Genomic DNA, 14,290 nt, shown 5'->3' on the forward strand with positions numbered 1-14,290 from the left:
CACAGTCCTTCATAGTATTTCTAAACTTCTCTCATGTACAATTTTAGACGGACCAGTAGTTCACAGGCCAGGAAATAAATTCTCTGAATTTGTACTAGCTTTGACAGAAGGAGAACACAGAAAAATATCCCACCCCGAAGATTCTTAAAATGTGATATAGGCAAACATATGTATAGGAATTTATGCTGTAAACGGTTTTTCTTCTTGGCAGGCTGGGGTAGGAGTACAGTCAACAACAAAAATTTACTTTGAAAAATATGAAAACATTCCCCTCAATATTTATATGATATTTTATTTTGAGATTGTTGGAAAAGCATATAAGAACAAAATCCAAATGCTTGTACAAAGTCTTCAGTTTGGGAACCTCATGTTATTGGTCATAGCTGTGGATTGATGAAAAATGGTATATTACTATATACTCTAGCTGTACAGACATGCCTGTTCTTCTCACTTCAAAATAAAACAATCTCTATTTTAAATTGTGTAAATATTAACATAATATGTACAATGCATTCACGAAATATATGGAACATACCATTATACAAACATAGGTAAAAGCAGTCAATTTAGAAATGGAGATATCAAATAGATACAGTTGTCAGACACCTCCAATATCACCTTCTGACCACTGCTTCTATTGCAGCTGAATTGAGTCCAAGAAAAACAAACAAAAATGTTTTTAGGTGTCATAACTGATAGAAACTAAGTTCATGTTGAAACTGAAAGAATTCTGTTTAAGCAAGACCATCTCTGGGCAAAGAGTTAGGAGCTCAATAAATACTAGTTGATTGTTCACCTAAGACTTCTGCTAGTAACATTTTAAATAATAAATTCAGACTATATATATTCAATGAAGTGTTATTTAATAAGACATTCATATTCCTCTTTACAGCTTAAATAACCAGGTGGCTTACCATCTTTTAACCTGTCATGAAGTGAAGTCACTGAGACAGTTCTCCGAGACTGAGTACACGTGTGCATATGCAGAAAACCCACAAGGCAGCAACATGTATGCAAACACAGTGAAGAGTGGAGCCAGGCAGGGATGATTTCAGCGGATAGAGACTTTGGATTCAGTTGAGGTGAACCTAAATACAGGATCTGTTTTTGTGGTTTGCATTTTGAGCACCTGAAAAAAAAACACAAAAAACTCCAGGCCTATAGTGCTAGGTATTTTCACTTTTTCAAGGCAGTGCTCTTTTTCTGAACAAAGTTGCAGGATGTTTGAATTCTGGGTGAAAGCTTCGGCCAGAATGTTTCTATTCTATATGAAAGTTCTCGCTCCCTTGAACAGTTAAATCTGGAAGGTTGGTGTGAACCACTGGTTTGTTGCTACGTGCTCTGTTTATGCCCGGAGTGGAAACGTTGCTGTGGAACTTCCATTGCTTTCCACAGATCCCTTCTCCTTAGACCCAGCATAGGCACCGATAAAAGAGCCATCCTCATTGAAGAGACCGTGGTCACCTTCTCCGTACTCCACTAAGCTGTCGGCACTCTCTGTGGCCTGCATATCCCTGTTAAGGGACCGAAGGCTTCCTTTGAGAGGTTTTTCGTCACTGTCACTAGAAAATAAAAAAGAATAGTTTGACAAAATCTGAAATATTCCTGGAAAGCAAGATCATGCCAAAGTGCTAATAGGTTTTAAAAATTTCCAGATAATCACGTTAGCACTGAAGACAGATTCTAAATGACCCTTTCATAAAGAAATCTTTAGAAAGTCATTACCAATTTGTGTTATGCTGAGTAACTGAGAAACTTTTCTGCCATTCACAACACTCCTGCTTCCCTTTAAAACTGAGACACGCAGATATTCAATCTGCTTATGTACATAGAAAACAAATGTTATTTCCTACACTTTCAGACCTCCTGGTCATCAAAGCTTGATCTTCTGTCTTTACCTTTGATCCTCCGTATTTTTCCAGATCCTTCCAAAAATGTCTCTCTCGTCCAGGTTAATCAATTAAATTCTGTTTCTTGTAACCAAAGAACTTCAATACAGTTTATAAATTCAGGTTTGTTAAATTAGAAAAAGAATAGCTGGCATTTTTAGAATAGGAATGCTACAAGTATCCTGCATTTATGCTCTGAGTTTTATTCTTTAACAAATCCAACTCTGAGTTAGTAAAATGTCTTTCAAATGATACAGTTTTCCTCATTTCTAGCTGAGGATTTTTTTTTTAATACCAACATCTTTCACACTATAAAGCTGTATACCAAATGAGAAGATTTTATAAAATTCTAAAAAGGAAAAATTGGGGGAAAAGGTAATTAGCACATGATGAGCACTTTATAGAATGGGGTAGTAGCTGGTGGTGTCCATCAAATTGTTCCATTTAGCTCAGTTTTTCTAGAAGCAGGGCAGGATGGTACTTCACTGCCCTCTGTGTTAGGCAGTGCCATATGATTTGCTTTGGAATGAGGTGTCACATTAGAGTTAGTGCTCCCTGTGCCATATTCCGGTTCACTGCTGTGGAGACCTGCATACTCACCTACCAGCCAGTGTTCCTAAGGACCAGGATGGCCAGAGCCATCTATGGTGGACACAGGCATGTGGACACACAACTTAAGAGAGAAAAATATCTGGAGTTGTTTTCACTAGCAGCATAACTACCGCACAATTGCACTCATCTCACACGCTAGTAAAGTAATGCTCAAAATTCTCCAAGCCAGACGTCAGCAGTACGTGAACTGTGAACTTCCAGATGTTCAAGCTGGTTTTAGAAAAGGCAGAGGAACCAGAGATCAAATTGCCAACATCCACTAGATCATCCAAAAAGCAGGAGAGTTCCAGAAAAACATCTATTTCTGCTTGATTGACTATGCCAAAGCCTTTGACTGTGTGGATCACAATAAAATGTGGAAAATTCTGATAGAGGTGGGAATACCAGACCACCTGACCTGCCTCTTGAGAAACCTATATGCAGGTCAGGAAGCAACAGTTAGAACTGGACATGGAACAACAGACTGGTTCCAAATAGGAAAAGGAGTACATCAAGGCTGTATATTGTCACCCTGCTTATTTAACTTATATGCAGAGTACATCATGAGAAACACTGGGCTGAAAGAAGCACAGGCTGGAATCAAGATTGCCAGAGAAATATCAAGAACCTCAGATATGCAGATGACACCACCCTTATGGCAGAAAGTGAAGAGGAACTAAAAAGCCTCTTCATGAAAGTGAAAGAGGAGAGTGAAAAAGTTGGCTTAAAACTCAACATTCAGAAAACGAAGATCATGGCATCTGGTCCCATCACTTCATGGGAAATAGATGGGGAAACAGTGGCAGACTTTTGGGCTCCAAAATCACTGCAGATGGTGATTGCAGCCATGAAATTAAAAGACACTTACTCCTTGGAGGGAAAGTTATGACCAACCTAGATAGCATATTGAAAAGCAGAGACATTACTTTGCCAACAAAGGTCTGTTTTTCCAGTGGTCATGTATGGATGTGAGAGTTGGATTGTGAAGAAAGCTGAGTGCCGAAGAATTGATGCTTTTGAACTGTGGTGTTGGAGAAGACTCTTGAGAGTCCCCTGGACTGCAAGGAGATCCAACCAGTCCATTCTGAAGGAGATCAGTCCTGGGTGTTCACTGGAAGGACTGATGTTGAAGCTGAAGCTCCAATACTTTGGCCACCTCATGCGAAGAGTTGACTCATTGGAAAAGACTCTGATGCTGGGAGGGATTGGGGGCAGGAGGAGAAGGGGACGACAGAGGATGAGATGGCTGGATGGCATCACTGACTCGATGGACATGAGTCTGAGTGAACTCCGGGAGTTGGTGATGGACAGGGAGGCCTGGCGTGCTGCGATTCATGGGGTTGCAGAGAGTCGGACACAACTGAGCAACTGTTAACTGAACTGATAATTCAGACTGTCCTGACTCTTACAATAATTGTTTCCAGAACTAGGATGCTACAGTTACAAAAACAAATATGAAGAAAACTAGAAGACCAAATGTGGCATTACCTTACAGGCCAGGCAACGGGATAGCGAAGAAACTATAAGCAGAAGCTGGAAAGATGAGAATTCACGTATGTTACTGTCCCCTGAATTCACGTATGTTACTGTCCCCTGGAATAATCTTCCTGAATACATGTAGTTTTGAGGAAAGGTGATGAAAACTATTAACTACTCAAAACAAGATGCCAGGTGAAATAGTGCAGGGGGTGGTTTTACCTGGCTTTTTAGAGCAGCCGCAAAACATGAGGGAATGAGTTTTGAATAAGGCATGTCTTTAGTTTTTTTTCCTTATAAAATTGATCAAGTAATATGTCTTTCAAAAGCATTTTAAACAGTTGCCATAGATCCTCAATGACCCTGGCCTTGTGGGATTTGAGGCACAGTTTTCTACTTTGTAAAGTTTAAAGTTTTCTTTCTCCCTCCTTTCACCCTTTAATGCTCCTTTTCCTATAAAGTATCTGAAGTCATTTACCAAGAAATATCAAGAGTCCCTTGGACTGCAAGGAGATCCAACCGGTCCATTCTAAAGGAGATCAGTCCTGGGATTTCTTTGGAGGGAATGATGCTACACCTGAAACTCTAGTACTTCGGCCACCTCATGCGAAGAGTTGACTCATTGGAAAAGACTCTGATGCTGGGAGGGATTGGGGGCAGGAGGAGAAGGGGACGACAGAGGATGAGATGGCTGGATGGCATCACTGACCTCAATGGATGTGAGTCTGGGTGAACTCCGGGAGTTGGTGATGGACAGGGAGGCCTGGCGTGCTGCGATTCATGGGGTCACAGAGAGTCGGACACGACTGAGTGACTGAACTGAACTGAATCAAAGTAACAGAGTGTTTACTAAATGGAGGAAAGAAAAATAAGCATAGAGGCAAGGAGAGCTTACCATGATGTTCAGATGTACATTGGTTGGTGTGTGTGCGCACTCGCGCTTAGTCTCTCAGTCGCGTCTGATTCTTTTGCAACCCCATGGACTGTCGCTTACCGGGCTCCTCTGTCCATGGAATTCTAGGCAAGAATACTGGAATGGGTTGTCATTTCCTTCTCCAGGGATCCTCCCAACCCAGGGACTGAACCCACATCTCCTGCATTGGCAGGCAGATTCTTTACCATCTGAGCAACCTGGGAAGCCCACATAAGTTAATGTAGGAGAGCTAATGAGAATATTCCACATCTCTGTTTATAATGATGGATCCAGGGCAGGGGCCAGTCAGAGCCAACTGAGTCTGCTCTGTAATACGGATCCTGGTCGTGTGTGCTAATGGTCATATATGCTTGGAAACTGCAACAGCTCCCTTGGCTGCAGTATACAGAGCACATGACTGAAAACAACAGAGTCCTCAACAGGAACAGGTAAGTCAAGAAGAGGGTGATGGAAAGGTGAAGATGCACAGTGACAACAAGAGAGTGAGAAGGGTAACACACCCTCAAGAGGTACTTACCTCCTACCAGATTTCTTGCAGTTTCTCCCATTTTGGCACACTTGTGTAAGTTTGGTCCAGGGGTTAAGAGTGACACAATCTTTTTCATCCTTTAAAAGCTGTCTCAACCTTCTTTGGATGAACTCTTACCAGCTCATTTTAGACAGCAATAGTTGCTCCCTTTTTTGCTCTTATTCTCTTTAATTAATTACAATCATTTGCATAGATAATTCCCCCCCCACACACACACAGACTAAGTTCATCTTGAGGACATGTTTTGTGACTTAATCACCTTTGTAGGTACACACCGCAGGTACACAAAATACATGTTTATGGGTATACACTGAATACAACCTGAGTTCACAATGGCTACGGTGAGGAGTGACTACAAGATATTTTACCTATTTTATATAGATAATCTCTAAATAACAATACTGTCCTGTGAATAACACCTTTCAAGGAAATTGTCCAAGCACACAGAGTCTACCTAGGCAGCAGTTACACCTCACACCTCCTTACACAGACATTTGGTTGCTATCAATCACTTGTATTACTATTCTTTATAAGGGTGTTAAAATGTAGTCCTGTAAGCTTTAAGTAAAAATGCTTTTTTTTTATATATTTTAAAGTTTATTTAACTTGATGGATATATGCTTTGATGCATTTTTAAATGGAGTGGAATGTTTACCTGTATTCTCCAAAGGTTTCATCTTTTGCTGACTGAACTTCAGGGTCTGGATGAAGATCCTCCTTTTCTTTCACTAAACACACACACACACACAGGTAGAGGAGTAATGAGTCATTTTTAAAGACATGTATCTTCAAAGCACTGTTAATACGTCAAGTGTTTTGTGTCTGTACCTATTCACTCACTCGTCTTTCACCTCTTTGTTACCCGAGTCACAGCCTGGTGCAGTTATACATGAATTCAGTATTATGTGGGCAACATGTCTTAATGAAAGAGTCAAACCTAGTTACAGTCTCTCAATGAAGACCAAATTACTGTATGTACATTTCACTATGCTTCCCCTGTGGCTCAGACGGTAAAGCATCTGCCTACAATGCAGGAGACCCGGGTTCTATCCCTGGGTCACGAAGTTCCCCTGGAGAAGGAAATGGCAACCCACTCCAATATTCTTGCCTGGAAAATCCCATGGATGGAGGAGCCCGGTAGGCTACAGTCCACGGGGTCGCAAAGAGTCGGACACAACTAAGCAATTTACTATGCTAAACTTCCTCAAAATTTCATTGGCTGATATCAGATCTATGTTGTTAAACTAAAGTACTAAAAAGTCTATCATTTGGTTGTTCTCTTCTTACTCCAAACTGCCTCAATAATCAGAATATTAAAGTCTATAATACCATAGGTTAAATGAGATTTATTCTAAACAGTGGGATATAGAACATGAAGATTGTTGCCTCACTGTGCTCAGAAAACTCGAACTAAAATCCCCTGTCATGGCACCTTTTACTACTTACTTGCAGAGAGATGAGAATTTCTCTTGGTTTTGCTGCAGTGTGAAACGCTGACTTGTGTTTAAGAGCACAGTTTGAAGAAACTCCTTCAGAATCTGGATAAGGTAACACTTCACAAAGGCAATTGGTTGCATATACTCAAAGAGAAATGCTATGTCTCTTTACAAATTGAATGAAGTTAAAGTATTAACTAGGATGATTTTTATTTATATTTTATGTACCATTAATTCAAGAGGTATTAAACCTGATATATATCAGAGGAATAAGGGATGCATTCCCAGCAATGGTTAAGTTGAAACAGCTAACTAGTGAACTCAGTACTATTAGAATGTACTAGTGCAAAATATCTCTGGGTCATGAATTTGTAGAGAGGAATACTATTAAAATATATGTGTGTGATTTAGTAACAAGTCTCCCTAACATCTGTGATATTTTACAGATAGAAAATAGAAGCATGGAAGTATTATATGCCTCTCTAAAGCCTATTTTATATACTGCTGCTGCTAAGTCGCTTCAGTCGTGTCCAACTCTGTGCGATCCCATAGATGGCAGCCCACCAGGCTCCTCTGTCCCTGGGATTCTCCAGGCAAGAACACTGGAGTGGGTTGCCATTTCCTTCTCCAATGCATGAAAGTGAAAAGTCAAAGTGAAGTCGCTCTGTCGTGCCCGACTCTTAGTGACTCCATGGACTGCAGCCTACCAGGCTCCTCCGTCCACGGGATTTTTCCCAGGCAAGAGAACTGGAGTGGGGTGCCATTGCCTTCTCCATACTTTATATACTAGAAATGAATATTTCATTTTTAAAAAGTGAAATACTTTCATTCATAAAGCAAGTAACTACCTAGAAATAATTCTGTTGATCATACATACACCCTTTGGTTACTTAATAGAGGAATTTTCTTTTCCTCTCAGTACAGTATATAACTAATGTACTAATATAAATAGACTTTATTATTTTTTTTAATTTTATTTTATTTTTAAACTTTACATAACTGTATTAGTTTTGCCAAATATCAAAATGAATCCGCCACAGGTATACATGTGTGCCCCATCCTGAACCCTCCTCCCTCCTCCCTCCCCATTCCATCCCTCTGGGTCGTCCCAGTGCACCAGCCCCAAGCATCCAGTATGGTGCATCCAACCTGGACTGGCAACTCATTTCATACATGATATTTTACATGTTTCAATGCCATTCTCCCAAATCTTCCCACCCTCTCCCTCTCCCACAGAGTCCATAAGACTGTTCTATACATCAGTGTCTCTTTTGCTGTCTAGTAATTAAAACAATTGAAGATGTCTCAGATGTCTCTTACGAAGGTCTCCTAGAAATTAAATGTTAGGTGTGAAAGTGAATTGCTCAGTCGTGTCTGATTCTTTGCAACCCCATGGACTGTAACCTGCCAGGCTCCTCGGTCCATGGTATTCTCCAGGCAAGAATACTGGAGTGGGTTGCCATTTCCTCCACCAGGGGATCTTCCCAACCCTGGAATCAAACCCAGGTCTCCTGCATTCCAGGCAGATTCTTTATCATCTAAGCTACCTGGGATGTCCTAAACAGGTAAGTAGAATTTACTTAGTAAAATTTAAAGTCATAGTAAGAAACAACTTTACCTGAGTACTTTCCGCCTTTGTTCCTCTTCACAAAGCAAACAGTTAACAATATGAGTGTGAGCAGAGCAATTGCACACATCAGTCCAATAAACCAGCCTTGAGTGGAGATGTCATCGTACAGACCAGCATATTCTGTTGTACAAAGAGAAGCACACTGAGTCCTGGAAACAGTCTTTGAAACTAAGCCCCTTTGGGGAACATTAAACATCATTTTTAAATAAACAAAATAGCATCACTTTTGTCCTTGGAGTGCCCCTAGAGGGCATGTGATTTGAAGTACAGTTCATCAGGAGAATCCTGATAAATCGTTAATTCATTGTTCAGAAAGGGCCCTCGCAAACTGCATTTGACTCTGAGGATGAAAACCAGAGAAACAGTCGAGACAGATCAAAATGAACACAGTAGCAGCAGCAAGCAGGCAAAAGCACAAGCTGCCTTGGTTACATGCAGATTGCCAAGGAGATTCTGGGGGGTTGTTTTTAGTTTTTGTTATTAACACATGTTAATTAGCCGCAGACATTTTTAGGCAACTACTCTGGTAAAAACAATTAAGAGGTAAGTCTGGATATTGGTGAGACATGGTTCATTTCGATACTTTTAAAACGCTATGCCAAAACAAATTGACACTATAGTTTTTTACAGCCAATGTACTTCATACTTTCAACATAGGAAGTATGTAAATAATCTACAGAGCATAGATGTATTGTCTAAGATGGCTCCAAACAGAATCTCATTTCTCACCTCTCCCTCTTGTCTCAATTACATCTTCAAAAATGCTATTGTTATCAACCCAATTCTTAGTCAAAAGGCGAACTACATGTTCAGCTCCCGGCTCAAATGCCTCTACTGGGTGAATCTTTTGAGTAAGATTTACTCCTTCTGATATCTTCCCGACACTTTTACCTAAGAAATGTACACAGTTAATTCATATGAATTGTCATCACTGAAAAGTAGGACATGAAAAGCAAAAAAGTACTGTTATTTGAGATGGATGAGAGCCATTTGTAGCATTTTTTTCTCAGTTCTGAATTATCAGAAGATGAAGAAAATTAACATTTCAATATTTTCTTTTTTTAATGTGCATTGAAATGGAGTATATGAACTTAATTCATGTCCTTTAAAAATGATACACTTGTTGATGAAGTGATGCTATAAATTTGCGTGGTCATATGAATGGTTTAAAACCAAACACAGACTTCAAAAAATTGTACAATGTCACTTTGTGCAATTTGGACTTTCACAAACCTTGTAGGAACCAGATTTGGAGATTTTGGCTTAGAATTGAAAGCATATGGCATTAAAACCTTTAATCTACATTACTTCCTTGCCTTGGCCATTTTCATAAGTATTGATAGAATAGCATAATATGCTCATATATTAAATGTTTGTTTGAAATTTCTAGAAACTTAGGCTACATAAAAGTGCAGGTTTATAGGTACTTTTAAATGAAATGTATTGAAATTTTTGAAGTGTTTGAGAACTTTACACTTCAAAATAAATGTATGTTAATATATTAATTGTAGAATATCATAGCAGATAAAAATATGACAAGTATAATTAAATATACATATAATATCAGAAATTAAAACAAAATATCTAAAATAATTTTGCTGTTGATCCATAATGTTGCTAAGAATTAACTCAATAAAATGTTAACAATGTTTAAAGGCTTTAAATGAGAATGTGTCACATGTTAAAATTTAGGTATAACTTTTCAACACAGAGTAAAAATTGATTATATAGTTACTGATAACACAAAGACATCATTAAAAATGGCACCGTAAGAAAAATAAGACCAGTTATATTAGTTGAAGAAAGCCTTCAAGATTGAACACTTGAAACAAAACACAATTAATTTTGCCTTTGAAAAACAAATTTAGTGTTCCATTAAATAGCACAAGCTTTTGAAAAATAGAGCAAAGCAAGGATTTTATTGCAACCAGTAATAACACAAAAGAGAATATTTCTGATTAACTCGATTTTCCCCCCTTTTAGATTATGGAATGTAAGCCACCTGAAAATCAGAGTGACAACCAGAAAATGATGGGGAAAAAAATGCTTGTGTATCAAATCCCATTCTCTGATTTAATGTCCAATGACCTTAAAATGCACCATCCAGGCAGAGCAAAGAAAAGAAAGATTCAGAAACAGATTCCAATTTGCACAAAAGTTAACATTTTTAGAGTATTTAGTGATAGCAAGATGATATTCTCAATAGAAAGATGAATTTTTTTCATTTTTTCCCAAAGATCATGCTGAAATCAAGTGGAAAAGACTAGTTGCTTTTTCTGTAAATATAGCAATATAGGCCTATAGAAGAAAATTCAGTGTCAACAGGGGAAGGGGACAGTAGCTGACATTGCAGAATCCTGAAAAAGAGCACAAACATACTAGTAAGAAACACTTTCAAATCATGACACATGAGAGTGAAGAAATATGCTATAAGACGCTCAAGTACATTAGTTATATTTTGAATTTGCAGAAGAGAATAGCATCATTTATATAGCCACATAAACAGCATTTTCCACCCTCTGAAAACAACTTGTCAATGTACCCAAGCCCACATTTGCCAATATTTCTATATATACGAGAATGCATGACTATTGTAAGACAATTTTGTGATTTTTTTTTCTTACATGCTGCTAATCGCCAGGAATGGGACTAGCATTTCTGATATACTGTTGGTCCTTAAATAAAAGTAACCCTCCCCAGGCCTTAAACTCTGTTTTAGAAAATACTACAGCTGCATATTTAGATTACCACTATACTGACTTATTTTCTTGGTGTCAGACACTTGTTAACCATTTGAACTCTAGAGGAACAAGAACCTTTTAGTTACTGGAGTGTTTTCAGTCACCATTAAAAGTAGGTAAATAAGTTCTTCAGTTCACTTGGTGTCCAATACATCCTTGGGAACAATTTGAGTTTTTGAGAGAAACTATTTTGGATATGTGTGTGTGTATATATACATATGTATATATACACATTCCCCCATAAAAGAAAGTTTTGAGTATATAGGAACTCTTAGGAAAACACAAGCTCTTCAGTATTTACATTGAGTAGGAACAAAATGAGAGGAAGAAACAAACTGACCAAGGTCACAGCATAACCATTTACACATTCATTTCATAGTGACTCATGAACTTAAACACACTGTAATAGATGTCTTATATACATGATAGACTGTTCAAGTTTCTTTGTTACTATTTTCTCTTTTTTTCCATGGATTCTACCTTTCATTTAATCTAAAATTTGGGAAAGCATCCAGAACAGTGGATGCATAGTACATGATACATAAATGACTTGTTTATATTTCCCTTCCTGCTCTCTCCCATTTCCTTTTGCCTGCCTCCAATACCCCTCTGGGTCTCATCAACTTGAATTCTATGCAAGGCCCTCTTTTTAAAGCTTAAAAGTATGTCCATCCTTTCCCCCAATCCACTTCCCTTTCTTGTTTTACCTTCTTATTTTATCTCCTAATGCCCTGTTGATAACATAGAAAGCTTAGTAACAATACTCCTAAAATCATAATTGGAGAAATAATTTTGGAAGGGAAATGGGCTGAGTTAGGAAAAAAATAGAAAAGTAAAATTGAATTAGGCGGACTATACAAATGGAACTATAGTGTTATGAGCCAGTTTCAAGCTCATTACTTGGCATCATCCAGTAGCCAGTAAAATAAAATTGGTTTATGAATCACTGTATAGATGAGTCATGACATGGAGGTGAAACGTGTTAGATCAGTGGTGCAACATGTCTACCAGTGCAAGAGCCAAACATTTTTCTGGGTGGAAACATTTCCAAAAGAAAAATACCCGCTCTACTAACCTTATGACTAACTTTGTGACCTTACAGCCCCCTATTTTAATTAAAATTATAGTTCCTGACCTTATATACACTGAGGCTATAGTTTGATTCCTGTTGTGCAGAAATCCATAAATTGAGTCAATGTGAACTTTAGAAACAAGAAAAATAAATTCTGTACATCAGTGGAAAACAGAAGGTCAGACAGATTGAGAGCACAATCACTTCTGATTTATAGTGCCTACCACGGCGCCTTCCTTTCAGAGCAGTTTAAAACGGAGCATGCATAAACCTCCGGTACTTACTCCCCTCTCCTAATGTAGCACTCTCCTCGGTGATTGGTTTTCCACAGCCCTTTGAAGTGCAAGCCCTCAAGTAGAATTTGTACTTGGTAGTTGCACTGAGGTTCAAGAGACGCCAGCTGGGCTTTGATGGAGTTGTGATGTTGATATCATTTAGCTCTCCAATTTCATCAGTGTCATTTACTGAAGAAAGAAACATGAACATCAACACCTCGGATTTTGTAGTCTTAACCATTCAATTATGTGATGCCTTATTTCTGCTTCTATTCATGCTTGTGGCCTGCCATCTTAATTATTCATAGTTATCAACTCAATTCTATGAGGTAGATACAATTATTATGACATATTACCCAGGGGTAATTTAAGATCTGGCAAGAATAAACACACTGCCTAGATCTAGAGCCACTAATTGGCAAACTCGGATTTGAATCTAAACCACAGCCTTTTAACTCCAAAGCCCGTGCTCTTAATCACTATGCTACACTGGACAGCCTCTGCAGCTTTACCATACCCATTAACAATGATGAGCTTCCCCCCACGGACGTATTTTCATTGTATCCTTGACGTGTGTGTCTGTGTATTAGTCGCTTAGTCATGTCTGACTGCTTGTGACCCCGTGGAGATTCGCCCTCCAGACTCTTCTGCCCATGGGATGTCCCAGGCAAGAACCCATGGGGTGGGTTGCCATTTCCTTCTTCAGAGGATCTTTCTGACCCAGTGATCAAGCACGGATCTCCTGCATTGCAGGCAGATTCTCTACCATCTGAACTAAGTACTTTTTCATCTTTTATTGTAAAAATTTGAACAGTGATTTACCAGAGTCTTCTATAGTTTCTGGTTTACTGTGTAGCACTGAACAAGTATTCAAGGACTCAAGAAACTGATAAATTAATGTATTTTAAAATGTCTACTGTATACTTAGCACTATGTAAGGTGCTGTATGGAAAAATATGATTTAGATAGTGCCTTTCAAAGAACCATGCAGCATAGCAAGATCTTGATATTTGTGCAAGAGCTCAAAGTGCTATAAGACTACTGAAAGAATAATCTGAGATGAAATGGTATGTTCAAGGTTGTGAAACCATTAGTGGCAAGAAAAGGGCTAGAATAAACACTCTTGACACTTGGTCCAAGACACCCTAAAAATATACTTACTCTTTAACTTAAAATGCCTTCTTTGTAGATACAATGCAGTGAGATAAATGGAAATGAAAAATTACTAATCCAAACATAGGAAAGAAGTAAAATAATCACTCTTGGTCAATTACTTGAGAGCACTCCTGTAAATACCACCAAGTCAATTGAAAAACTACCACCATCAATGTAAGAATTCAGCAAAGTACATAGAGAGCTCTCATATACACACTCAACGACTATTTAGAACATATAGCCACAAAAATAGATAAGCCATCTAAGAATATTTCAATCACTTAACAGATAGCTAAATAAGTATAGATATAAGACTAGAGATCTCTTTAAGAAAATCAGAGACACCAAGGGAACATTTCATGCCAAGATGGGCTCAATAAAGGACAGAAATTGTATGGACCTAACAGAAGCAGAAGATATTAAGAAGAGGCGGCAAGAATACACAGAAGAACTGTACAAAAAAGATCTTCACGACCCAGATAATCACAATGGTGTGCTCACTCACCTAGAGCCAGACATCCTGGAATGCCAAGTCAAGTGGGCCTTAGGAAGCATCACAACG

The 14,290-nt window shown here is 38.5% G+C and overlaps 1 protein-coding gene across 8 annotated transcripts in view; it reads right to left on the minus strand.

Annotated features, from left to right (window-relative positions):
• Window positions 1–278: 278 nt before the first annotated feature.
• The window catches only part of CHL1 (cell adhesion molecule L1 like), a 224,720-nt gene continuing 210,708 nt past the window's right edge, over window positions 279–14,290 (minus strand). For 6 of the 8 annotated variants that reach the window (XM_055557736.1, XM_055557738.1, XM_055557733.1 and 3 more), the window contains 5 exons: window positions 12,583–12,762; window positions 9,215–9,376; window positions 8,474–8,605; window positions 6,075–6,147; window positions 279–1,562 (listed from right to left, as the gene is read on the minus strand). In XM_055557736.1, coding sequence (XP_055413711.1) covers window positions 1,346–1,562; window positions 6,075–6,147; window positions 8,474–8,605; window positions 9,215–9,376; window positions 12,583–12,762 — 764 coding nt within the window. In that variant the 3' untranslated portion in view covers window positions 279–1,345. Of the gene's footprint in view, window positions 1,563–6,074; window positions 6,148–8,473; window positions 8,606–9,214; window positions 9,377–9,409; window positions 10,843–12,582; window positions 12,763–14,290 lie in introns of those variants that run through there. The other 2 variants (XM_055557739.1, XM_055557741.1) reach the window with 2 other exon arrangements.

This window comes from Bubalus kerabau, chromosome 20, assembly GCF_029407905.1.
Source record: "Bubalus kerabau isolate K-KA32 ecotype Philippines breed swamp buffalo chromosome 20, PCC_UOA_SB_1v2, whole genome shotgun sequence".
NCBI classification, from domain to species: domain Eukaryota; kingdom Metazoa; phylum Chordata; class Mammalia; order Artiodactyla; family Bovidae; genus Bubalus; species Bubalus kerabau.